Source organism: Pogona vitticeps, chromosome 1, assembly GCF_051106095.1.
Source record: "Pogona vitticeps strain Pit_001003342236 chromosome 1, PviZW2.1, whole genome shotgun sequence".
Taxonomy (NCBI): domain Eukaryota; kingdom Metazoa; phylum Chordata; class Lepidosauria; order Squamata; family Agamidae; genus Pogona; species Pogona vitticeps.
In genome coordinates, this window is record NC_135783.1 from 297,518,799 (window position 1) to 297,544,708 (window position 25,910).

At 44.9% G+C, this 25,910-nt stretch overlaps 1 protein-coding gene across 1 annotated transcript in view; it reads left to right on the forward strand.

Annotated features, from left to right (window-relative positions):
• The first annotated feature begins 2,837 nt into the window (after window positions 1–2,837).
• The window catches only part of TTC9 (tetratricopeptide repeat domain 9), a 60,328-nt gene continuing 37,255 nt past the window's right edge, over window positions 2,838–25,910 (forward strand). The window contains exon 1 of the mRNA XM_072986173.2: window positions 2,838–3,777. Within this exon, the coding sequence (XP_072842274.2) occupies window positions 3,312–3,777 (466 nt within the window). The 5' untranslated portion in view covers window positions 2,838–3,311. The remainder of the gene's footprint in view (window positions 3,778–25,910) is intronic.

Sequence of the window (25,910 nt, forward strand, 5' to 3'; positions counted from 1 at the left end):
CCTAACGCCGAGAGAGGCCCGAAAGGAAAAGACCAGAATCCGGGCCTTCTCGGCGGTGGCTCCTCGCCTTTGGAACAACTTGCCCCCTGAGATTCGCGCGGCTCCCTCGCTGGGCATTTTTAAGAAACAACTAAAAACATTGATGTATAGGCGGGCCTTCCCAACAGAAAACCCTTGACGATCTTTTTTCTTATTCTGTTCTTTATTATTATTATATTTTTATTTAAGTTTCTGCTGTAAAGTTTTAAAATTACATTGTTGTTTTTACTGTAAGCCGCCTAGAGTGGTCTAATATGATCAGATAGGCGGGATAGAAATAAAATAAATAAATAAATAAATATAAAATAGTCTCTCGAGACTGAAGGATGCCTAATCTAATCTGAGCTATGCAAATGGCATGACTTTAGGAGGTAAACTGCCTCTAGTTAAGAAAGCATCATTAACATCATCAGCTGCCCACTATCTCATACAATTCAGCATGCAACAGATGTCTACAATTGTTTCCAAAAGATATGTCATTTGTGCAACACGCGCAGCACAAAGAAGAACTGGGCCATGATGCCCATGCAATCAAGATTTTAAACAACAAGGGCAAAGGGTGGAACTGATTTGAATATCTCCAAAAGAAACTCTGTTTAGCTAATGGTCAGGCTCAGATTGTTATGTCTACAAGTAGTATGTGCTTGGCTACATCTTAAAAGTCAGTCCAATTCCAAATCCTAGTCCATGGGTCAAGCTAGAAGTCCAGTCCAAGTAATCCATCACCTTAAATGTAGGGCACAGGCAAAGGCAGCTTGGCACACCATCTGGGTCACAACAGGTTCCAAGGAATTTTGGCAAGGCAGAGTTGAGTAACATGCAAGAGCTAGTTTTGTGAATTGTCTCCCACAAAGATAATTGTCCAGATTCACAGTATTCATAGCTCTTAGCATGCCTCTTTCAAGGCTTCCAGTGGTTTGTAATCAGCTATCATGGACCCTTAAAACATTGATGTTCTAATCTTTTGGCTCCTTGCCATTCCATGAGGCAAATGGGTCTCCTATATGGCAGGCTGATGCTTCACTGGCAGAACTGGCACTTGCCTTTCTCTGCCAGGCTTCCAAGAGGGCCACTGACTACCTCCAAATGCAAGAGATCATCTTCTGCCTCAGAAGATGACTCAGCAAGGCATAGCATGACATAGACTGTGTCCTGGGGAAGGTGTTTCAGTCCCACAGGGATCTTGTGGAAGTCTGGAGCAGATGCTCATCTTTATTTATTTATTTATTTTTGTACATGCCTTTCTCTCTCTCTTCTTTACCCTCACAGTGACCTGGTGAGATAGATCAGACTGAGAGAAAGTGAGTGGCTCAAGGCCATGTGGTGAGCTTCATCATTGGGGGGGGGGGCTACATCCTGAATATCTGTCAAATGAAACACTCAGTGTAATGATCTATGCCCTGCTGTGTACCTTTTATTGAAACGGCTGTATGTGCTTGAAGAGGCTCGGGTTGTGTTTGAAGAGCATTTCAAGAGCTCTCATGAATCTCAGTTTGTATTTGACTCCCAGGGTCAAATACAAGCTACAAGAGAGGTGCCCTGTGAGCAAGGGCTCCTTGGGTAAGTGACAAAGTTACTAAGCACCTCGGCAGAGAAGAAGCAGGTGGATAATTGCAAAACCTCCCCTCACCCCAAAGTGCACATCTGTCCAGGAGTCATGGGCCAGTGACTACTGAGAGTTAAGGACAACCAGAAGGGAAGAAACAGGATCTTTCGGATCAAAATTTCAAACTGTGAGGTACCAGAAAGTTGATGTATCATTCATAACTGTTGGCTTTGTTGTACTTTGAAATAAGGAGCATCTTTCGTGTGGTAGATCATGACCAAGAACATATCTTTCAAGGTGACTAAAAGGGCAAAAGCACCCAAATTACCATCATCCTCTCCGAGGTCCATCCCTGACAGTTCCACAGACTGTCTGGACTTTCTCTTTGCATTTCTCAGCACAATCACTATCATTTTACAGTATATGTAAACATATACTGTATTATATAAAGCTGAGGAAAAACAAAAATAAAGAAATGTTTGATTCATTTGTAAAAGGGCTTTATGACACGCCACAAAACACCAGAAAGACATATAAGTGGGTTCTAGATTGAGTCAAGACTGGCCCTTCTGTGGAAGCAAAAAATGTCAAAAGCGAGGCCATCCTACTTTAGTCATATTGTAAGACAAGATTTTCCTCAAGAGACAATAATGCTGGGAAAACCTGAAGGCAACAAGGGAAGAGGAAGCCCAAATATGAGATGGATTTGCTCCATAAAGGAAGCTTCGGCCTTGCCATTGCAAGTGAAGAATGAAGGTGTTAATGAAAGGACCTTTTGGAGGTCACTCGTTCATGGGTTCAATAGATGTTGTTGTTGTTTTGTCGTGTCCGACTCTTTGTGACCCCTTGGACCAGAGCACGCCAGGCCCTCCCGCCTTCCACTGCCTCCCAGAGGTGGGTCAAATTCATGTTGGTAGTATCAATAGGATACTACCTACTAACCCGTGGCTCACTGCTGCTCATATAGCCTACGCATAGTATAAGTATGGGAAGGTATAACTCTCCGCTCTTGACAGTCTCCGTCCAAAACTTGACCTCTTCCAGGCTCTGGCTCTCCCACCGCTCCCAAGCCCGGTCCCTTTCTCCTCCTTCCCCCTCTCCACCAGCGCTCTCCTCCTAAAGGATGCTCCAGTCTTTAGGGACCCCCCCCCCCCGGACCCCGCTGTAAGTGGGTTGGGGCTCTGCTTTGTTCCGCCCTCCCTCGTCACCTCACCCAGTTTCGCGGCTCCCGGTTCTCGTTTCGCTTCATTTCAACCTCCCACCCCGCCCCACCTCGCCCGACGGGAGCGCTCGGCGGGCTCCCGGGCAAAGACTTCCACTCCCTGCGCCGCCGCTCCCCTCGCCTGTGCGCGCGGGTGTGCGCGCGGAGCTCCTTCCGGGTTACCCTGCTCGTCTCCCTCTCTCTCTCTCCCCCACCCCGCAATCCTCCCCGCCCCGTAATCATCCCCACCATCATAACACAACAACGCGGGAGCCAGCCAGCCAGACACCCTGCGGGAGGAGGCGGAGGCGGAGGCGGAGGCGGCTCCCGCTCCCCAACTGGACGGCCGCGCTGGAGGACAGGCGCCGGGAGCCGGAGCCCAGCCAAGCCGAGGGGTGGCACCAGCCCGATTTCTCCGCCGCGCAGCGAAGGAGGGAGGCAGGCAGGCAGGGGGCGCGGGACCCAGGCGCCGCACTGTCCGCGATCGGGAGCGGAGCGGCGGCGGCGGCCCCAGTGAGGGCGGGCATGGAGCGCAAGGGCTCCGCTGCGGCGGGAAAGGGGAACCCGGGCAGCCGGGCAGCCGCGGACGGACACTGCGCCCTGGGCAGCGGCGGCGGCGGCGGCGGGGCGGCGGGGGGGGCCTCGCACCGAGGGGGCGCGGCGGGCATCCAGCCTGCCGCCGCCGAGCCCGCCGAGCTGATCCGGAGGGCGCTGGATTTCAAGAGCCAAGGGGCGCAGTGCTACAAGGAGAAGAAATTCCGGGAAGCCATCGGCAAGTACCACCGGGCGTTGCTGGAGCTGAAGGGGCTGCCGCTGGCCCAGGAGGAGGACGCCGCCGCCGCCGCCGATGCCGGCTCGCCCTCCGCCGCCGCCGCCTCCGGCCCCAGCGGCAGCGGCAGGAGCAGCGGCGGCGCCAGCCCGGGCCAACTCACGGAGGAGCAGGGGCAACTCGTGGAGAGCATCGAGGTCGACTGTTACAACAGCCTGGCAGGTCGGCGGGGCTTTGGGGAGGAGGGCGGCGGGTTGCAGCCCCGGCCGGGAAAGGGGGGGGGAAGCAACGCGCGCCCCCGCCCGCCCGCGACGCCCTCCCACGGACGGGCCCGTAAATAAACTTTGGGTGGAAAGCGGGGTCCAGGCGGGCGGGGGCGGGGGACGGGGAGAGAGTGGCCACGGTGTCTGATTTGTTGACAAGGGCGACGGGAAAGGGCAGGAATGATGGCAGATGCCCTTCCTCTCTCCGCCACCCGTGTCCTGGGGAGTTCTGGCTGGGGTGAACTGGCCATTTGCCACCTCTTCGTGTAGGATGGGGCAGGTGGGCAGGCAGGTAAACAAAGCGATCCCCAGGCGGTTTTGAAGGTTGCGCCCAGCCAGCCAGCCGGACTGGCCGCCCCCGCCCTGTGCACTGTTTACTCCGGGTGACAGGTAGTTCTCAGAGGTCTATTATTGTGTGTGTAGGTCTCTTTGCTTATTATTAACAGCCACTAAGCACAGCCTCTGCTGCGGCGAATCCTTCTGTTTTATGCCCTGGTGATTTACTTGTGTGAAAATGCCAGTAGGTATATTAAACAGCCATATGCATGAATGGAAAGCAAAAGGTTATATCTGTGCCTGGATGGGTTTGCAATTCAGATTTCAGCAAAAGAGGGGAATTAAAGAGGTAGAGAAGGAAAGATACAGAGAAAGGAGGCATGTACTAGTCTGGTGGCACCCTAAAGGTTACCAGATGCCTCCTGGCACAAGTTTTCACAGGCTTGGGTCCACTTTGACAAATTTAAGAAGAGCTATTCTCTGCTGGCAGATGGATCCGCAGGCAGGTTGACAGGCAGACAAGAACACTGGGGCATGCCAGACCACAAATTGTTTCGTCCTGAAACCACAGCAAGCTTAATTAGTTGGTCTTGTCACAAAAGGCACTTTCCAGTGCATCTTTCTCTCTGGAATTCTCTAGGATGAAGTTGTGTATAAGAGGAATCAGGAAAAAAGGCTCAGGTGAGAGAGAGGAAAAGGTTCTGCAATTATATTGGGGGGCAGTATGGTGTGGTGGACAGCCTGTGAGATTAGGACTCAGGTTCAAATCCCTGCTTGGCCTTGGAAAAACAGCAGTAGTAACTACTCCTTGAACATCTCACTTGTCTCCATAGCGTATAAGGTAAATGAGAAGCACTTTACAGCACTCCATAGGGTGCTCTAAATGAGAAGCAGCTTGATGGCACATACCAACAGCCATCTTATTTGAGGGGAAGGAGGAGGGACTGTAGCATTCTATGTGTCTATCTTGGAAAATTGGATAATACGGAGTGATTATATCGAGCAACATGTTAACACCTGCAGCTCGTTAGGATGTATGACAGCAATGACAGCAATCATGTTTTGGAATAGTTGATGGACATATTGCTTAAGAGCAATGCCAATAGGAATGGGCACTTCTATGCACACAGCTAATGGTATTATGATAGCTTTAAAGTTTGCCAAAGCTTACAGTACATACACTTTTTTCCTAAAACTGTCCTACTCCCCCCATCCCCCCTTTCCCTCCTTCAAATATATTCTTCGGCAGCGTTCTCTCTCCCCCCCCTTCCCCTGTTTCCTGCAGTTGTTTTACTAGAGATTCGATTCAGTTCAGTTGCTTGTCATCAGGGATACTATGGAAAGAGTTGTCTTTTGAAGGATGAAAAGCTGTTTGCATCAACAGAGTGTTTTTTGCATTGTACATATACAAAAGCCAGGTTAAACATTTAATTTATTTTGGCTTTGGGTATCAGCAGAGCAACCGAATCTAGAAGTGTAAGAATAGCAGCTAATTTTAATGTTAATGTTGGAGCAAATATGATGAAGAACCTTGGCCAGTCTGAAAACTTTCAGCAACCCTGACAAACAAAAAACTAGCACCCCAACATTTGCCTATTATCACAGCCAGTCGATAGTTGTTAGAACAATATACAGTTGTGAAGAGTATGAGCTGCGAGCAAGGCCGGTGCTTCACATACCACCATAGGGCTCATCCAGACATACACATCCTATTTGCTCCTGTTGAAGAGGCGGTTCCATTACTCATCGATTTGCATTAGTTTAACAGATCCACATGATGCCACAGGAGATTTGAATGGATCCTTTCTGCTGCCTGGATTATTTTCCTTCACTCTTTCTGTGGAGGGAGGGGGCAGCCTGGTTTGTTCCAGATGTATCAGCTCCATCCATGGCCCCCCACCCCCCAAACACCGGTTCCTATGGATCATGCACAATTAAAACTCCCCTGGCATCAACTGAGATGCCATCTATGGGAGGGCCTTACCTGTGCCTCTCCTTGCGGGAGGGAAGGGGGAAGAGGAACCAGGGCAGAGAACCTGGAGGAAGAGAGGTGATCTCTTATGGTGTTGAAATTGGAAGAACTCGGATTACATTCAGCAGAAAATTAAAAGAAGTATGGAAGCTTGGAGTGAGTGATTCCAGATCTATGGGGGAAAGGGACTACAGCTACAGCTCTCCTCAATCCAATCCACATATATTGTCTGGTTGAGTCCTTCAGCACGAAAGCATTCTTAAGCAAGCCACTTCTCTTCCAGTTGGCTGTGTGGAGAACTATATGGCGTAGGCAGACTTGACAGGGCTGTTGTAAGGATTACTGAAATAGTATTTGTGGAGCAGTTTGAATGCTCCAAAACACCATATCAAAGAGATAGGCCTGCTTCAGTGTAGTGCCACACACTGTTTTGAATTGCTGCTTCTATCGACCCCAGGTAGTGTGGCCAGTGAAGGACAATGAGGGTTTTGGTCCATAACCATTGGGAAAGGCCCTATATTTGGGACAGCTGGAACAGAGAGCACCTCCTTCCTTTATATTGCACTGCGTTTGGCATTGCTGTTTGCACAGTTCTCGCTTGTGGGGGGAGGGAGGCAAATAGGAGGGTGTTTACATTACATTTATTACATTACATGTAGTAAATGGTGGTGCTTTGCCTTTGTTCCTGCAGCCTTTCCCCAGACTATTGACCTGAGGCAGAGCTCTGCCCCAAAAAGAGACGTTGTTTCATAGCAGAACTAAATTCACCTCTGGGTGTACTTATGGGTGGGCGGGTGAATGAGACAGTCCAATTACTTAAGCAAAAGCTCATGCAAGTTTCTCTTTTTTATCCAGCTTCTTTCTCCAGCTTTTTAATTACTGATTTAATGAAATGTATGTGATGAATATATAAGACTCATGAAATGTTTTTGCATTCAGAGGAACTTGAAAGCTCTGTAGGAATGACAGCAGTTGCTGTGGGGTGGATCCAGCCATATGTAGAACAGACTCGTAGAACTCAGGTAGTACTTAATAGAAACACAACTGTTTCTATTAAGCCTGTTTCTATTAAGTCTATTTAAGCCTGTTTGATGCCAATGGGCTGATTCAGTGTTACTTACACCCAAATCTGTATATTTAAGGATTTGTTTTTCTTTCAAAGGTTCACCTTCCCTGCAATTTCTCTTCCTCCTGTGATTCTTGGTTGACAGATGAGAAACAATTGAGTAATACAGGAGATTTTCTCCATTTGTGAGATAGAAGGTATGAGACTGCAAAGTCATAATTGGAAGAACCAATTGAATTTATCTCTTATCATTCCTCCGGTGAGCTCAGGGTGGAGAAAGGGTGAGGGACAGATGTACTGTATCTTTCCTCCTTCCGATTTTGGATCTTCACAACAACCCAGCAAAATAATTCAAGCTGAGAGCATGTGGCTAGCCAACAATCACTCATAGCTAAGTTCAAGGCCAAATAGGGATTTTGCTATCATTGGATCAGGTATGGGCCTCTGCTTTCTCCCCATCTGCTCTTTCCAAGGGCACACTTGAAAGTTCTGCTTCATACTTGAATCCGTGAGCAACTTCTTTGTGGAACATGTTTAAATCCTCTCTGATGACACATGCACTGTGCCTGGGGCGGTTACATTTGCAGTGGCATTTTCACATACCTTGGGCTTCCCCAGATGTAGCTGCCAACCAGTCATGAACATGGATATGTGCATTAATCTGTTTTCAATTGCTTGCAGGTGCATCTAAAGCAGCATTTAGTCTCTTGAAACACATGTTATGAGCCAACACAATGTGAGTTTTTTTCTTTTTGCAAACATACATTCTGTGTCTTTTAACTGAACATTTGATGTGAGGATTTGAAATGACATGGGCTATTTCTTCTTCTCATTCTTGTACACGTAAATGTTCCAGTGTTAGTGCCCCTATCATAATCATAATTCTGTCTCAAAAGAGACAAGCTGTACTCTTATATATTTGTTTCCATTGTACTTTGCTTCTGAGGTACTGTATAGATCGTCAGGGCTAGGGCATGAATAATTCAGGTAGTTCTGAAGTGCTGCCCCTTAGTTTTGAAAAAGTGGATTGTCACTAACTAGAAATATTTGCACAGCTGTCAGTTCAGCAACAGCAGTCCAAAAGATCTGAGAGGATGAATAGTCTTGGCATGGCGCTTGAAAGTCCCTTTGGTGAAAATGTTTCCTCGGCATGTTTGGATTGGTTCTGTGCCACAATACCAGTCCTCCTTTGATGCGCTCTTTCTGATTGATGACCCCATCCATAAAAAAATATGCCTGATTGGTTTTATTATTGTCCCATTTCTTGATGCGACTGCTGCAAGAGCAGCATGAGTTTTATGCACTTCCTATCATTGCTCCCGCAGAGCTTTGCACCTCTGTCTAGCAATGATGATGTGCAATGTGCATTCATTCACTGACATGACTTGCACAGTGTTTTGTCTGCAAGGCAAGCAGGACGCATCTTCTGACACCCGGTCCGTTCTAGCTCTGAGACACAGGACTCTGTGTGCGTCGTCTGATTTCATAATGGTCTGAATGCCTTCCGAATTGGGCGAGAGGGCCTTTGTCTAGACTGGCTCTGTCTTGAAACCTGTAAATGTTACTGCTTTGGATGACAGCTCCCACAACCCCCCCAGGCAGCATGGCTAGTTTCCAAGCTCTGCCATGTCCTACCCACCATGGTTCCTTTTCTCTCTTCTCCCCTGCTTCGGTGCCTGGCATAGCTTTGTACAGTCATGGCTCTTCCAAGGGTGGTAGCAGCAGGCTACCCTCTCTGCTCCGCTCGACCTCCCAAATCACCTTGCAATGTCAGCTTAATGTTAATGAATCATAGCAATAAACCAGCACTGGAGGTATGGCATCCTGCGTGTATACTACCTCTAGGCTGCTACTCAGAGTGTTAGAATCCGCCAGCTAGACGACAGTGTAATTAACCTTAGCAACAAGGACAGCTTGATCTACAAATGCTGCCTTAGTGGTGATATGTGCTGAAGCTAATGGGACTAAATAAGCTTACATCAAAACAATCTGGCCTAATTTGTTGGTGGGTCAAGCCAACAGGACTTGCCTTTTGATTGCTCTGAACTGTCTATGAATGTGACACTTCAACCCTATTACTCTTGTGTCTCCATCTGCCTTATAGGCCTTATATCGGCTACTTGTCCTTGGACAGAAAGGAGTGGGGATTCAGTATTTTGCATTAAGTAATTCAAAAGAGAAAAACAGTACAGTGTCTTTCTAGACATGCTTATATTTAAATGTAATGAATTTAAACAATATAGTACCAAAAGGTAAGGTACAACAGAAGAGTTAACTTCCATGCTGGGTGAAGGTGATTTAAGAAACAACATTTGAAAATGGAGCGTACATAATTGAACAACATATACACACAAATGCACACCTTAGTTCTGGTTCCAAAATTTTATTTGTGGGGCAAATTGTAAGTGTGATGTCTAGCAGGATTGAAAGAGAGAGTGAAGAGGCTGTTGCTTAAAGTATTGGCAGAGAACATGTCACCCCTTCGTTCTTGGCTGCTGTTTTTTTAAAAAAGCACTTGCATCATTGGGGACAACTGGGGAAAGGCCGCAGATGGTGAAGGAGATGTTAACCCTAACTATAATGTATCCCTACATAATATTAAGGTTGTATCTGGAAGACAGATATCAGAGTGGTGCTCCTAAAGGAGAAACTTGCAGATTTTACACAGATAGGTTCTGTGTCTGTGCAAGAAACCATGAAATAGTAATATCATCTTTGTCACAGAGGTGTGGGCATGCATGCACAAGGTCATGGCAAAGGCCAGAAGCCCAGACAGTAGGTAAAGTTCAACACAATTCAGACACTAAAGGTACTTGCCTATCATGAAAACAAAAACAAAACCCCACCGAATTTAAAATCACTGTAAACCTATGCAACTAAGGCCAAAGTGGGGAGGAGTGGTTGAAGGGATAGACACTGTCTGCTTCTCACTACTAAAAACAATAATTCACATTCAGAACAGATTCCAACAAACAACAGCAAGAATAAATGAGGAATTGGATTCTAGGAAAAGAGAGAAGGATGAGTACAAATACGAGTGGATTGGAAAGGAAAAGATGGGTTGGAATAAGGAAGGATGCTGGTTTAGGAACAGTGAAGAAAGAAAACCTTGGAAAACCTTGTAGCTTTAAAAGTAATAGGTTTATTTTACTCTGAATGTTTGTGAATTACAGTCCATTTCAGATGAATTAGGAATAGACAAGGTAGCTATTGGTAAGGGACTCAAGGCAGCGACCTTGTAAATGCTGCCGCCGGAAGCATTTCCTGCGGCAGCATTTCAGACCATAGGAAACTAATAGACTAAAAGCAGGCTGAGGTATTCCGTCAACATCCCCCCTTCAAAGCACGGTGACTCGAGAGCCCTGATAAATTGGCTGTGTAAGAGCAGAAGTTAAATCTGCCAGTGACAGAGCTGTAGCCTCTACCTGTCTCTCCCTCTCCCCATTCTGGCAGTTTCCTTAAATTGTTGTTTTTGCAGACCACTTGCCTCTTTTTCCCTTTGTCTCTCAATCTCCAAATCACATCGGAAGACCCTGGTTTTCTTTATGTTGCTTTGTGGATTCACCTGCTTTCCTTTGGATGAATTCTGAATCCGCTCAATTTAGCAAGATTCGGTTGGGGATTTTCTGAATCAGAGCCGCATCACTACTGAGGAAAAGTCATGTGCACACCTGTGTGCATAATGCACTCACATCATGTCGAGCAGCTTCTGTAATCTTTTTTAGTTGCATCCATGTGGAATCCCCTCAGGACCAGAGTAGGTTGGCTTGATCCCCCCCTTCCTTCCTCCCTCCCACAACACCAATTGTTTCAGGACCTCTGTGATCCACTTCAGCACACACTAAAGCAGCTGCTTCCTGAAGCTGTTAAGGCAAACCAGTCACAGGAAACCTATAAATCCTTCACAGAAAATAAAATCCCATCATGTTAGCATATGATTACAAGGCAAACTGAGCAGGAGCAACCGTTTGGTTATGACTCATCACTCATCTGTGACTTTGAGCAAGGAAAGGACTTGACCTTCTCCTGCCTTCTTCAGAATGAAATTGTGAAATGAAAGGAGGAAAGGAGGGTGGGAGCCGCATGTTGCAATCAAAATGAGCTTTCCTGGGTCAGTCAGTCAGAATCTAGTGGGCTGTCTACTTCATTCCAGTTGGAGCAAATACAGGATGATTTCCAGTGTTACATTCTTTACACACTCTTTAAAAATATATGGCTGAATTGTCACTGTATTGTACATTATGTCTCTTGTTTTTGAACAATTTCTGACCTGATGTGTTAAGCACAAACCAGTTTATACCTGTCCTTCTGTGCTACCCAATTCGTCTCATGAAGAAGTTATTCTTTCAGTAGAATCAGAGATATCGGACATTTGTGTGTCTGTGTGTGTTTTTAATTGGGCTCCCAGAATCCCATGGTTGGTGTGGCCACGCTGCAAGTGGGATTCTGGGAGTTACAGTGAAAAAAATCCAACCCCTCAATTCCTTATCTTTTAACAGAACAAACAAGTACTGCAGAGAGAGAGAGAGATAAAGGCATGTATTAGAAAGGCATGCTTGCGCATCTTGTAGCACACAGGCTAGCATTAGCCACACCTTCAACCAGCCATATATTTAACAGTGTCAGAGGAGCCTTAAATGTGGATAGCCAAGTGCTAGTTATTAACTATAAAGCCCTATACAACTTCGGTCCAGATTATACTAGCTACCTCTTTGTGATTTTTAGATGTATTGTTCTCCATTACTGCTTTGACTGGATTTTTGTGTTTACTATTTCTCATAGTGGCATTTTTTTTTTAAAAAAAAATGTGTACTTACTGTTTTTAGCTTTAATACTGTATTGCCTTTTAATGATGTAGGATGCCTCTTTATACTCATTGTTCTTAGCTTTAAATATTGTCTTTTCGTGAAGTTAACCACTGTCTGTATGCCCAGTGTTTTCAACTTTCAATAGGGTCTTTCACTGATGTAAGCCACCTTGTGTCCTTTTTAAGGAGAAAGATGGGATAAAAATATTTAAATAAATAAATATGTGAAGGATTGTGTCACCCCATTTTTAAGATTTTCTGGTGAGACGCTTCTCTCAGTTCTATTACCTTCTGAAGCTCATTTGATGAGGACATGAGGGAGAGCCTTCTCAATGGCTACTCCCAGGCTTTGGAATGCACTGTTCCAAGAAGCCAGGCTGGGCCCCTCCTTCTTACCCTTCCATCATCAGTCAGGTCAATACCTTCATTTTCAGGCAGGACTTTAAGCAGTAAGTTATCTCAGGAAGGTTGGTTTTTAACTTACAGGTTTTTAATGGTTTTTAATGGTTTTTACACTTGATTTTTTAAATCTTAATATATATTTAATTGTTTTTAAAATGTGATATTTATATAGTGTTTTTTAATTTTCTTATCTCATCTGTTGTGAGCCGCCCTGGGTCCCCTATGGGGAGAAAGGCAGCATAGATATAATTGAAATTTAAAAATAAATAAATAGAAATAACTTATGTGCATCAAGTTTTTCTATGCAAAGGAATGATTCGGGTAGCCCAAGACTCCCTTCCCATTCCCAAAAGGAGTTTTATGTTCCCTAAATCAATACCTGTATGGGTCCCCTTCTCACAGTAGCTGAAGGCATGCCCAGCACGGGCACCAATGGTGCCCATAGAAGAGAGAATGGCAGTCCTTGGCAACCTTTCAATCCCTTATATATGCTTCTGATGAGTATGAGGAGTTGTCTAAATACCTATACTGTAGAGAAATCCTTCAGTATTGACATGTATCTTACAGATTTTCAGTTAAGCCCCAAATTTTTCTATACACTTTTTAAAAAATCCTGTTGCCAGTGTAATGTAAATGGTATAACTTGAGGTGCAGTGTTGCAAAATGACTTTCTGTCTTGCAGCAATTCATTGCCCAAAGTTACACCAATTACAATAGGGTTTTGGAAAATACATTTGATGGAGACAACCGAAGAATACAATCTACTGTATGCCTTCTATTCATGTTTTTAAAAGCACAAAAGAAATTTAGATGTAATATTGTAGAATATTTTTGCTGCAGAAATCTGCCGTTTCGATTGTAAGCACTGTGATTAATTTTGTGTGTAAATGACATGGCAGAATCTCCTTCAAGCTTTTCCTTTGTTCACTGGAACAATGTAATAATGACTATTTGTTTATCAGTTTTCCTTAGCCTAGAGAAATGCAAGAGGGAAAAAAGAACAAATGTTTATTGTTTATCAAATGCAGAGTTGTGAATCAACAGATTTGGGTTTTGTTTGGTTTTTTAATCTAACTCTGCTACAGATTTGCTTTGTGATTTTGAGCGGAAACCATCAAAAGTAGATAATGAAGCTTACTGGCTCACTGGGGGGCCTTGATGCTTAATGAATTAATTACATCAATTTTAGCTTTTATCTTAATTAAGAGAATACATGTTTCAGTCTTAATCTAAAAGGTTTTGAAGAGGCCATTAGGTTTCACAGCTGGAGGGTGTTGCAGAAATGCAGAGTTTTGTAGAGTGGAATGCTTCTGGTTATTATTCAGTAATGGTAAGGCCAAATTTAGCAATTTCAAACTAGAAAGATATCCTACAGGTAGGTAGGTTTATTTGTTTGTTTGTTTGTTTGTTTAACTTATATGCCGCCCACTCTACCCAAAGGTCTCTGGGCAGCTTACAACAATTACAGAAGAGAAGACAGGCACAATCACCTTGGACTGATTACTTCATAGCGTTTTGTGTGCATGTGAAATTAATTTGCATTTGATACATATATAATTTATGTTAATTACCATCCATGTAGTGGGCATCAGAGAGCATCTGTTATATATTGTATTTATTCAGAGATATTCGAACAACCGGACATTGCTTGCTACTTACAGTAGTTTGTATGGTGCTCCATTCACAGAAAATGTTCATATGCAGTCTCTTTGTCACTGCTTGTACATAGCACTAAAATGGGATAACACAAAAGCTGGTTTAAAACATGTTGATGAGGCATGTGCACATCAAAAATGTTTGCTTTTCTTTCATTTCAAGTTCTTTCAGGGTGCCTCTTTTGTCTTTGTGCTTTTTGTGTCTAGGCTGTTCATTTTATACAAAAGGGAAAGATTCTTTTAGATCTCCCATTTGTGTTCCCCCATTTATGTTTCCCGGCATTCCAGAAGCCCTAAAGGATACTTTACAACTATTCCAAAAAAGCAGAGGAACGGCAGCAGAGAACAAGTCTATCTTAAAAAAGGCAATTTTACACGAGAAAGGAAAACAGTCATCAGACCTATGCAGACTTCTTTATATTGTTGCGTTCATCATCTTCGGTGATTGTAGCATGCCATTTTTGCTTGCTTGCTTGGCATTGGCAGCCCAACTCTCTCCTTCCCCAACCTTTAGTGCACTGCACACAACATTGCTGGTGCTGTCAGTACCTGCCAACCTCAGCACCACTCATACCAAGTTCATCTCACATTCACACAGTTACAGAGACAGGGAAGAAGTCCTTTGAATGAGTAATCTTTGCAGTGCTGGAGAGGATGCTTGCTGACTTCAGAAATTATAACAACTAAACACGAAGAACAACAAGAGAGAAGTGTGTCAAACCCACAGAGCGCCGTGGCACATTGGCAGTCACGAAGTCCACCCACTGCCTGCCCACTCCCACAAACGCAAAGAAAACTTTCCTCCACAACACCAAAATTTACACCTTTTATAGAATAAATACACAGTGAATTAACAAAATAACAATTTGTTTAAAAATCCAAAAGGGAAAGCCCCCCCATGGGAAAAATAGCTATACAGTGGTGCCCCGCAAGACGATGTTAATTCATTCAGCGAAAATCGCTGTCTTGTGAAAACATCGTCTTGTGAAATGTGGTTCCCCATTGGAATTCATTGAAATTTGTTTAATGCGTTCCAGTGGGGAAAAATCGTCGTCGTTTTGCGAAGTGCGGATCAGCTGTAAAAATCGCTGTCTTGTGAAAAACAGTCCCAAAAACACCCATTTTGCAAGTCACAGATCTAGCTGTCAAAATCATCGTCTTGCAAAAAATCGGTCCCGAAAAAAAAAGTCTTCTGAAGCATGGTCCGAAACATCGTCCAGCAAAAAACCGCCCATAGGAAACACCGTTTTTGCGAAGCGCTATAGCGATCGCAAATACTCATCGTCTAACGAATTAACCATTTTGCGAGATAATCGTCTAGCGGGGCACCACTGTATATATTTTTTAAAAAACAGCCATCCCAAAAGAGAAATAAGTAAAAGAAAAGCAAACAAGTAACCAAATAAAGGCAAAAATACAATCAACCCCCACACCCCCAAACCAAAATTTTTTGAGTATGCGGAGGCTGCCTACCACAGGCATTTGATCTCTTGTCTTGTCTTTTTTGAGTCCAGCAAGCAGGCCAGAAAAATAAACCAAGAAATGAAAGGACAGAGGGGGGTGGGGTGGCGTGGTGGAAGGGAGGGAGAGGGATAATTTTTTAAAAAACAAATCCTAAGGAGGCACAGTAGCACAGGTAGGCTTCCTGGCAGTAGCAAAAATTAAAGAAAAGGGGTGAAAATCCCCCCAGAATAAACATAAAAAGGCAAAAAAAGAGAAAAGGATCCAAGATGTATATGAAACAAGCAGGCAGGCAGGCAGGCAGGCAGCAATCCAAAATGGAGGGCACCAGGAGCTCAACACACAATACTCCCTCAAGGAAGGACTGAGGCAAAGAACACTCCTCATTGGGTTCCAGACCCTTTTACAGATTCCAAAATCCTCCTTCCGAGATGTTCCGATTGGCTACTGACAGCCCTCTTGACACTATTGGATGAAACATTTCTCTGATGATTTGGCAAACAAAGGGTGAAAAGGCACACATGTGTTCTCTTCTGCATGGGACTTGTGTACCCCTCTTTGTGAGCCCCTCTTTTGTAAGCACACATTATTCATGTTCATAGGCTATCTTTTGACAGTCACTAAAAGAATATGAGTTACATGAAAGAGGCTTCCTAGAAATTTAGACACAAAAGATCCATCCCTAATGTTGAAGACATATGCTGTGCCGACTTTAAGTGGCCCCATAGTGTAATGTGTATTATTCTAGCAGAACTAGGGGAGGTTATCTTAGTTTTAAGACCCATCATAATCAGAAGCTCAAAATTCTAGCTCACTTAACTTGTGCATTGGGATATTAGATGACACTGCTGACCTCACTGATTCACAGTCTGCTCCTAAGACTTCTCAGAAGAGTGGAAATAATAAGTAAAGCAGTTTTAAATCGGGAATTTAGTTAAATCATTTGCTGCCTTGCCTACGGTGAGTCAGAATTCCTTTTGGGAAACAGAGCTAGGGAGGGAAGGACGGCATTATTGGTGAATTCCATTGCCCATATTTGTTGTTGGGCAGCATCATTATGATTGCATATATATAGCTCATCTCATTTAAGATCAGAAGGAAGTTTAAGCACCTCATATGCAGTTTGTTCTGTCCTATTTATTATTAGATTTCTTGCCTTTAAAAAAAATTAGATTAATTTGTGAAGGATAATTAGGTCTCCCAACCAAAATGGAAATTATGCCAGGTACTAGGCAAATATAAAGATAGGCAGCCCATTGGCTTTTGCCTCCAGGTCTGCCTCTGGGCTTCCGAGAAAAACCTGGACCAAGCCTTATATGGAATAGCACTACACAGGTTTGGCACCTGATTAATTGTTTATCTGTGCTGGTGAAATTGGTTTCCCTTCAACCGAGGGTGCCTTAAGGTCTCTGCAGGAGCAGTATGCTCCAGAATTTCAGGGTGAGGCACTCTTCTACCTATTCTGATCCATGAGCTGCCCTAGCCTCCAGCATTGTTAACTATTAAGGTAGACCTCCTGATGATTATCATGGAACCATTAGCACTGTGTCTTAGAAAGAAGCAGAATAACTTGATGTGTTGTGGAAACACAGTACTGGGATAACAATATATACTGGTTAGGTGGTAGGAACTCATATGGGACAAGGAGCACAGGACTGGTAGAAGGAACAACTGTTGAATGAGTTTGTTGTTTACAAAGCTGTCTGAAACAACAAATAATGTTGAGTTGGAATCAATGTCGTGTACTGTCCAGTCTCATGCATGTTCATTCATGAGTAAGACTGTATCTTTACTGTGGATTTTAAATATAATGGCTCTGCCCCATGAAATCTTTGGTTGGTTTTTTTTTGTTTGTTTTTTTTGGTGAATTATGTAGAATCCGCTCCCAGAGCACTCTACTGCAGTCCCTTGAATTATAGCAGTACGGCTCTCTTGAAAAAAGCTCTTAAATACCTCACCAAAGCATGAATCTGAAGATTCTGGAGGGTACAGCCACAACAGTTAAAATGGTATCACTGCTATCTCCATTTTGTGTTGATACACTCTAAATCTCACTGTGTGCAGAGCTTTCCAGTATTGGGGACAAAACTGTGCTTAAGCCCTGTGACATCAAGTTCTTTTGTTTGCAACTCACTTTCCCTACATTGCACACACCATACACATGAAGTTATTTTTCATGGTCTTCTGGTTTCTAATCCTTCCAGACAGTCTGGGCTCAAATTCCAGATGATTTAGCTTTGGAGAAGACCTTCTATGAACGAGGAGCAGGTAGCATCGTGTGAGGGGAAGCAAAATGTGTGCAGTCTCCTCATTCAGCAGACCTCCTGCCACCAATCCAGAGAGCCTTGTTGACAATTTTCCAGAGATGGCAAGTATTGTATCTGGGAAGCAACCAGCCTGCTCTCCAGAGTGGGGCTCTGAAGAACTCCATCCGTCACTTTGCTGCTGCAGAAAGGATATAGCAAGAAATTGGCCTGTGGGTGGGTGGCACTTGAGAGCTGACCACACCACAAACGCCTTGCTCTGAGAGATCTTCCAGGCAGAATGTTAGAGTGGGAAGGGGTGCAGGGAGCACAGGAACTCCCCAGGGTATCCCTTCTACCATATCTGGCTCCAAGGAAAGATCACACAGAGACGGGCATTTGGGCCTAAGCAGATCTGGGGAGAGAGCCTACTGTATACGGTATAGTAGATAGAGTGTTTGACTCAGTCTCCAGGTTCAGATCCCTGCATAGCCATGGAAACTCACTCGGGCAGCAAAGGTAAACCACTCCTTGAGCATTTCATAAAAGCTGAAAGCCTTTTTAGGGGTGCCATAAGTTGGAGGGGATGTGATAGCAATTATTGACAGCAGCTCCGGAGAACCTCCCTTTGGGCCAGCCACTCACTGTGCTTTCCATAGAGGGTGGGTGACAACCTTGGAGGAAGGGGTGGTGTCAGCAGCAACATTTCTCCTCCAGCCCAGGCAGTGGAGGACATGAACTAGCACTGGTTTTACTCCATATAATTATCGCCACCCCACCACCCCAGTGCAGAATGGCTTTGAACCCATTCTGGTGTATTTTCAAGCATAGTAACAAGACACTTTTATTTATTTATTTATTTATTTATTTATTTATTTATTTATTTATTTATTTATTTATTTATTTATTTATTTATTTATTTATTTGATTTTTACCCCGCCCCTCTAGACCATGTCTGCCCGGGGCGGCTTACAAAATAAAACAGAACAGTATAAAAATATATAAAATCATAAAATTACAACTACAATTTCAATTTAAGTTTCCCAGTTTCTCTTTGAATGTTTATGGATGAAGCAGGGATTATCCTCCATGTTTATCATTGCAAGTGTGGAACCAGAGAATTCTTGGTCTTTTGGAACAGAACTGGCATGGATCTTTCCCTTTCCCTTGGAGTGAGCTTTTAGGCAATCTTTCCTCCACCTTGCAGGGTTGTTCAGATGCTAGGCAGCTCTTCCTTCCAAGGACTTAGCAACGTTTCACTGCTGAGGACCATTGTGTGTGCAAATCCTCTGGGGAAATTAGAATAACACAGCAGTCCCAGCTGTCCTAGAGGCACGTGAACGAGGGGTGTGTGGAGCCGCATTCTTGAATGTGTAAACAAACTACTCCTATCTGGTGTGCCATTAACAGGATTTCACCCTACTTAGTGTGAGCGAAACTGTTCCTGGGTTAGTCATTTGTAGTTCAACAAACAGAACCTGTTCTGGTGTCAGCCTCTGCAATGTCTCTCACACCTGTTTCCTTTGTAGCCATAACTACCATGTTTCTCTGAAAATAAGCCCTAACCTGAAAATAGGCCCTAGTATAATTTTTCAGGATAGTCGTAATATAAGCCCTACCCCAAAAATAAGCCCCAGTTAAATGAAACCCTGCCCTCCACCCTTGTGCAGCAGCCAGAAGATGCCATGACTGTATTTGAATAAATGTAGATTGTTGTACATGAAAAAAAAAAACATCCCCTGAAAATAAGTCCTAATGCATTTTTGGAGCAAAAATTAATATAAGACCCTGTCCTATTTTCAGGGAAAAATGGTATGTGTTCTCCTAGCAGCCAAAAGAGACACATCTAAATGGTAATTTCACAGCAGTAAATGGTTTCTCTTGAATTCTTCCTTGGAATGTTCCTGGCATCCATCGGTTACAAGGATGCTTGCTCATGATGCTCCAACATCATGTGTGGAAGACATCAATGGCATAGGATGTTGACAGAACTTGGTTCACATCCCACCTCACCCATATCGTGCAGGAACAGAGATTATAGTATTTCCCCCCTTCAGGTTTCATGGCAGGTGGATTTAGAGGCTGGCATGTAGAACTTTACCTATTTGTTCCAAGCCATGTGTCTTAACAGCAATTTTGCAAAGAGTCGATCATCCACTAATATGAAGGAGAAAGTGAAGGTTGTGATTCATCAACATAGATAGCTGTGTTCTCCATTGCCTTTCCCAATGCAAACTCTCCCAGGTCTGTACATAAAGATTGCCCTTATGGCAAACTATGTACTTACCTTTGCTTCTCATATGGGGACTTTGTAACAACCTGTCAACTTAGAAACAATTTGCCCCCATACCACAGGAAGACAGAGGGACACTCTGTGGCCATAATAGTTGAAAGCTGTGTGCACAGTGAATTTGCGAATGTGGAAGAAAGATAGGCATTAATTTTTTAATTTTTTTTTTAATTTATTTTATTTCTATCCCGCCTATCTGGACATATTAGCCCACTCTAGGCGGCTTACAATAAAAGAAACAATATAATTTTAAAACATTGCACCTAGACTAAGATAGAAATCAAAAAGATATAAGAAAAGAAAAATCGTCAGGAGTTTTCTGTTGGGAAAGCCTGCCTATACATCAATGTTTTTAGTTGTTTCTTAAAAATGTCCAGCGAGGGAGCCACGCGAATCTCAGGAGGTAAGTTGTTCCAGAGACGAGGAGCCACCGCCGAGAAGGCCCGATTTCTGGTCTTCTCCTTCCGGGCCTCTCTCGGCGTTAGGCTCCTCAGCCTCACCTCCTGGCTCGCACGAGTGACACGGGTAGATCTTGGTGGGAGAAGGCGTTCCACCAAGTATCGAGGTCCTAAACCGTTTAGGGCTTTATAGGTAAGCATCAACACTTTGAAGTCGATGCGGAATCGGATGGGCAGCCAATGCAGTGCGGCCAGAGTGGGCGAGATATGTTGGAATCTTCTCACTCCACTAAGTAATCTGGCCGCAGCATTCTGCACCACCTGTAGTTTCCGCAGCAACCTCAAAGGTAGCCCCACGTAGAGCGCATTACAGTGGTCTAATCTTGAGATTACGAGCGCATGCACCAAGGTAGTAAGCGCCCCCACATCAAGGTAGGGTCGCAGCTGGGCTATCCGCCTAAGATGGAAAAAAGCGGTACGGACCACAGACGCCACCTGAGATTCCATAGTGAGCGCCGGGTCCAGATGGATCCCCAAGCTGCGGACCCCATCCCTGGCGGGCAGAGTCACACCCCCAAAAGTGAGGGAGTTTCCCAAGTCCCCAACTGTGGGAGCGCCCACCCTTAGTACCTCCGTCTTGTCCGGGTTCAGCCTCAGCCCGTTCTCCTGCATCCATTCCAATACGGTCCCCAGGCAACGCTGAAGGGACAGAACGGCATCTCCTGCAGTTGGAAAAAAGGAGATGTAGAGCTGCGTGTCATCCGCATATTGATGGCACATCGCTCCACACCCCCTGATGACCCGCCCCAGCGGCCTCATATAGATGTTAAACAGCATTGGGGAGATGATCGACCCCTGTGGGACCCCACAATTGAGGCTCCACGGGGCCGAGACATTCTCCCCAAGCTGTACTCTCTGGGGGCGGTCCTCCAAGAAGGAACGGAGCCAGGCGAAAGCCTGGCCACCTATTCCCAACTCGGTGAGCCTCCCCAGGAGGATACCGTGGTCAATGGTATCAAAGGCTGCTGAGATATCGAGGAGGACCAGCAGAGACATTTTGCCCCTGTCGGCCTCCCTCAATAGGTCATCACACAGGGCGACCAATGCCGTTTCTGTTCCGTGGCGCGGCCTGAAGCCCGACTGGAATGGATCCAGGGCATCTGTTTCATCCAGGAACGCCTGAAGCTGATCAGCCACCACCCTCTCGACTACCTTGCTTAAGAAAGAAACATTGGCGACGGGCCTATAATTGCCAATTTCGTCCGCCGCCAAACTAGGTTTCTTTCTAATGGGCCTAATGAGTGTTTCCTTGAGGGCAGAGGGAAATCTGCCCTCAAGGAAAGACCGATTAATTATTACAGTAGCCCATTCCGTTGTTGAAGGCCTGGCTGCTTTGATTAGCCAGGCCGGGCAAGGATCCAAGGAGGAGGTGGTGGCACGACAGCGATCAAGCGTCCTGGCGACAGTATCGGACGAAACAGGCTGAAAGGTATCAAAAATCACCGGACAAGACGGAGCGCTGGACATCTCAACTCGACTCGCTGTATTCAAAAAAGGAGCGAGGTCCCGGCGGATGGCCTCCACTTTAGATTTAAAAAATGCTGCAAATTGGTCCGGTGTAAAACTAGGGGGAGGCCTATCACCCGGGCCAATTCCGGATAGGTCGCGTACTATACGGAATAATTCCGCCTGCTGGTTAGACGCCTCGCTTATCCGGTTAGCGAGGTAAGTTCGACTGGCAGCCTTTACCTTAGCCTGGTAAAGGTTAGTAGCGACCTTAACAGCTATACGATTGAAACCCGTCGGGTCCTTTCTCCATTTGCGCTCTAGCCGTCTCCTGACCCGCTTCGACGCCCGGAGATCCTGGTTAAACCAGGGCGCCGGGCGATCTCTGCGGCGGAGAGGGCGTTTAGGCGCGATCGTGTCTACGGCACTAGCCGCGGCGGTGAACCAGCCGTCAACCAGTGCCTCGACAGGAGCACCAGCCAGGTCAGCCGTAACTCCTCTCATGGCATCCTGGAATCCAATCGGATCCAGTAGCCTTCGAGGGCGGACCATGACAATAGGTCCCTGCTCCCTGCGAGGGGGGAGAGCCATCTTGGTGACACATTTTATTAGGTGGTGATCCGACCATGACAAGGGAACCGACTCGAGGTCAGTCACCATCGGACCACTCTCACTCCCGTTGGTGGAAAAAACCAGGTCTAGTGTGTGGCCGCCCACGTGTGTAGGGCCGTTGACATGCTGGGACATGTTCAAGAAGGCCATGGTCTCCAGGAACTCAAGAGCTGGTCCGGAAGCCTCTGCCCCCGCATGCATGTTGAAGTCCCCCAGGACCAATAGTCTCGGGGAACCCAGCAATGCCGCGGAGACAAAGTCCACCAGCTCCGGAAGGGAAATGGCTGGGTCGCGGGGAGCACGGTAACCCAGCAAGATCCCAATTCCGTCCCTAGCCCCAATCCACACGTGGAGGGCCTCAAGACCCGGCTTTACCACCGAGGAGCGCCTAACTACCTCTAGGGTAGACTTGTAAACGATAGCTACTCCCCCCCCCCCCGTCCCTCTAGTCTACCCTGGTGTTGGACAGCATAACCGGGCGGGCAAATGAGGGCTAGGGGGGGACCCCCCTCTCCGCCAATCCATGTTTCGGTTATGCAAGCCAGGTCTGCATCTTCCTCCAGAATAAGATCGTAAATTAGCTGGGTTTTATTAGATACAGACCTGGCATTCAACAACACCAGGCGTAGAGTAGAGGGCTGGCTGGTCTGGCTACCTCGGTACTGGGGGTTGGTCTCCGTCTCAGAACAAGGAACAGCCTTTAAACATCTGTTCATAGTTCTTCTAACACGAGTAGGGACGGAGCCAAAGCCATATCGCCCTCTACCCGTAATCACAGAGATGTTTTGTGGCCCCTCGCTGGGAAGGCAGGCCCTCCATTCCATGACGAAAGGAAAAATAGAAGAAAAGGAAAGAGAAAAACTAATAACTTAATACAATTTAACAAATCAAAATTTTTTACAATACAAAGACTAACTAAATACACCATTAAAAAAGAAAAAGCACACATATAACAACAAATCAAACTTAGTAATAATTAAAGTAAAGTGAAATAAAATAATCAAAAATAATTACATTATACAGATAAAAGCAAAGGTGTGCCTTTCGTTAGTGGACACACACTAGCACCCCTGCACATTCTTGATCCCTCCACGCGTCTCGCTAGAGGTTAGATCAAAGGTCATGTTTAATCAGTTCAGTGGTATTATTATGCTTACATAGATTGACTGCACAGGTGTGTCATTAACTTCCATCAGTGCAAGGGGATTTAGTAGTAAACCTAAGCCACCCAATGGAATTTCAGCCTGAGAAGGAATTAAATGTTAATAGAAATAAATGCTGTAAAAAGAAATATGATGCCTTAATTCCATACATACCAGCCTGAAGTCTGAAGTGTCCTGTTTTGTGTCACACCACCCCAAGAGGTCAGGGAATGGGGTGAAGAAGACAGGATTTTCTCAGTAGCAGCCCCATCCCTTCTGGAACTCCCTTCCAGGAGAAGTTAAGCTGCCTTAATTTCTGTTGAGCTTCATTTCTGTTGAGCTTCCACTAAAACTACTATTAGGAAGGGCTTTGGGTCTCTAGGATTATTATTATTATTATTATTATTATTATTATTATTATTATTATTATTATTATTATTATTATTATTATTATTATCATCATCATCATCATCATCATCATCATTATCATCATCATCATCATCATCATCATCACCACCACCACCACCACCACCATCACCACCACCACCACCACCACCACCACCACCATCATCATCATCATCATCATCATCAAAAACTTTTCGAGAACATTTTAACTATATTTAAATATTTGAAATCTTTTAAAATTTTCTTAATTCTAAATTAACATCTATTGTTGTTGTTGTTGTTGTTGTTGTTGTTGTTGTTGTTGTTGTTGTTATTATTATTAACACAGTAGGCAGAAAAGGTGTTGAACAAAAGCAAGCAAGCATATAATTCATTTGTAGAACTCATTGCCCAAAGAAGGATAGGGCCTTAATATGATTAACAAGGGTAATGTACATTCTTTTACTTAAGGAAAGGTATTAAAAATAAGGCATAAGTGTTGGATCAAAGCCCACTGAAATGAATGGGAGCTGAAACAGGGTCTCAGCTTCATTGATGATGAGAGAAAAGGAAAAAGATAAATGCTGCTTTTGCAAGTCCCTGCAAGGACAGGATGACTGAGTAAATGGTCATGGTAAAATAACCAGTATAGTTAGGCATCCTTCAGTCTCGAAAGACTATGGTACCGTGCTCTGTATGGAGGACTTGGAACAGCGTCTAGTGTGGCTGAGGAGGCCGATTCGAGAGTGACAGTCTCTTCCACACTGAAGACAAATCCAATCTGTCCCCTGTCCAGCTCCCTGGTTTTGCTGCTTTTGTGACTTCCTCTTTGCCTCAGCCTGCTGGGCAAGGGTCTCTTCAAATTGGGAGAGGCCGTGATGCAATGCCTGCCTCCAGGCTGAACGCTCAGATGTCAGGGTTTCCCATCTGTTGAGGTCCATTCCTAAGGCCTTCAGATCTCGCTTGCAGATATCCTTGTATCGCAGCTGTGGTCTCCCTCTGGGGCGATTTCCCTGCACTAATTCTCCATACAGGAGATCCTTTGGAATCCGACCATCAGCCATTCTCACGACATGCCCAAGCCAACGTAGACGTCGCTGTTTCAGTAATGTGTTCATGCTGAAAATTCCAGCTCGTTCTAGGACTACTCTGTTTGGAACTTTGTCCTGCCAGGTGATACCAAAAATCCGTCGGAGGCAACGCATATGGAAGGTGTTCAGCTTCCTCTCCTGCCGTGCACAAATGGTCCAGGACTCACTACAGTACAGGAATGTGCTTAGAACACAGGCTCTATAGATCTGGATCTTCGTATGTGTATATACTCTTTGTTAATTATTTAGCCGGCATAAGGAATTTAGAGAAGTCTTGAGAAATTATAAGAGGAAAGTAGAAATAAGGGAGGTACCCTATTGTACTAACAAGAAGATTTAGTGAGTAGGCCTAGCTAACAATGAATAAATGTAATGGGTCAGTTAGAATGACTGCAGTGAGGTTCGGGAAAGGGGAAAATATACCACATAAGGATAGAAATAAATGAGTCTGGGGTCTAGATAAAGAGAGGAGTGGGAGATGTAAACAGAGGTGGGATTACATGTGATCAGTTTAGGTGTATCGGATAGGCTGTACCCTTTGGAGTATCTATCAATGGAGAAACAAGGGAGGGACCATGCGGCTGGGAATAGGAAATAAATATGCTACCTGCATTGATGGGTGTGCTTGTCCGTTCAGGTCACTCGCTTTTGCAAAACTGCTTTTTAATAAAAGTGAGCTGCTTGGATTCATGGTTGTCTGGTTACTGTATTAAGTAACAAGGGTGTGAGCATTTCTCACAATGAGACAATTTTTTCAGACAACTTTATAAATTTTCAGTGATTGTAT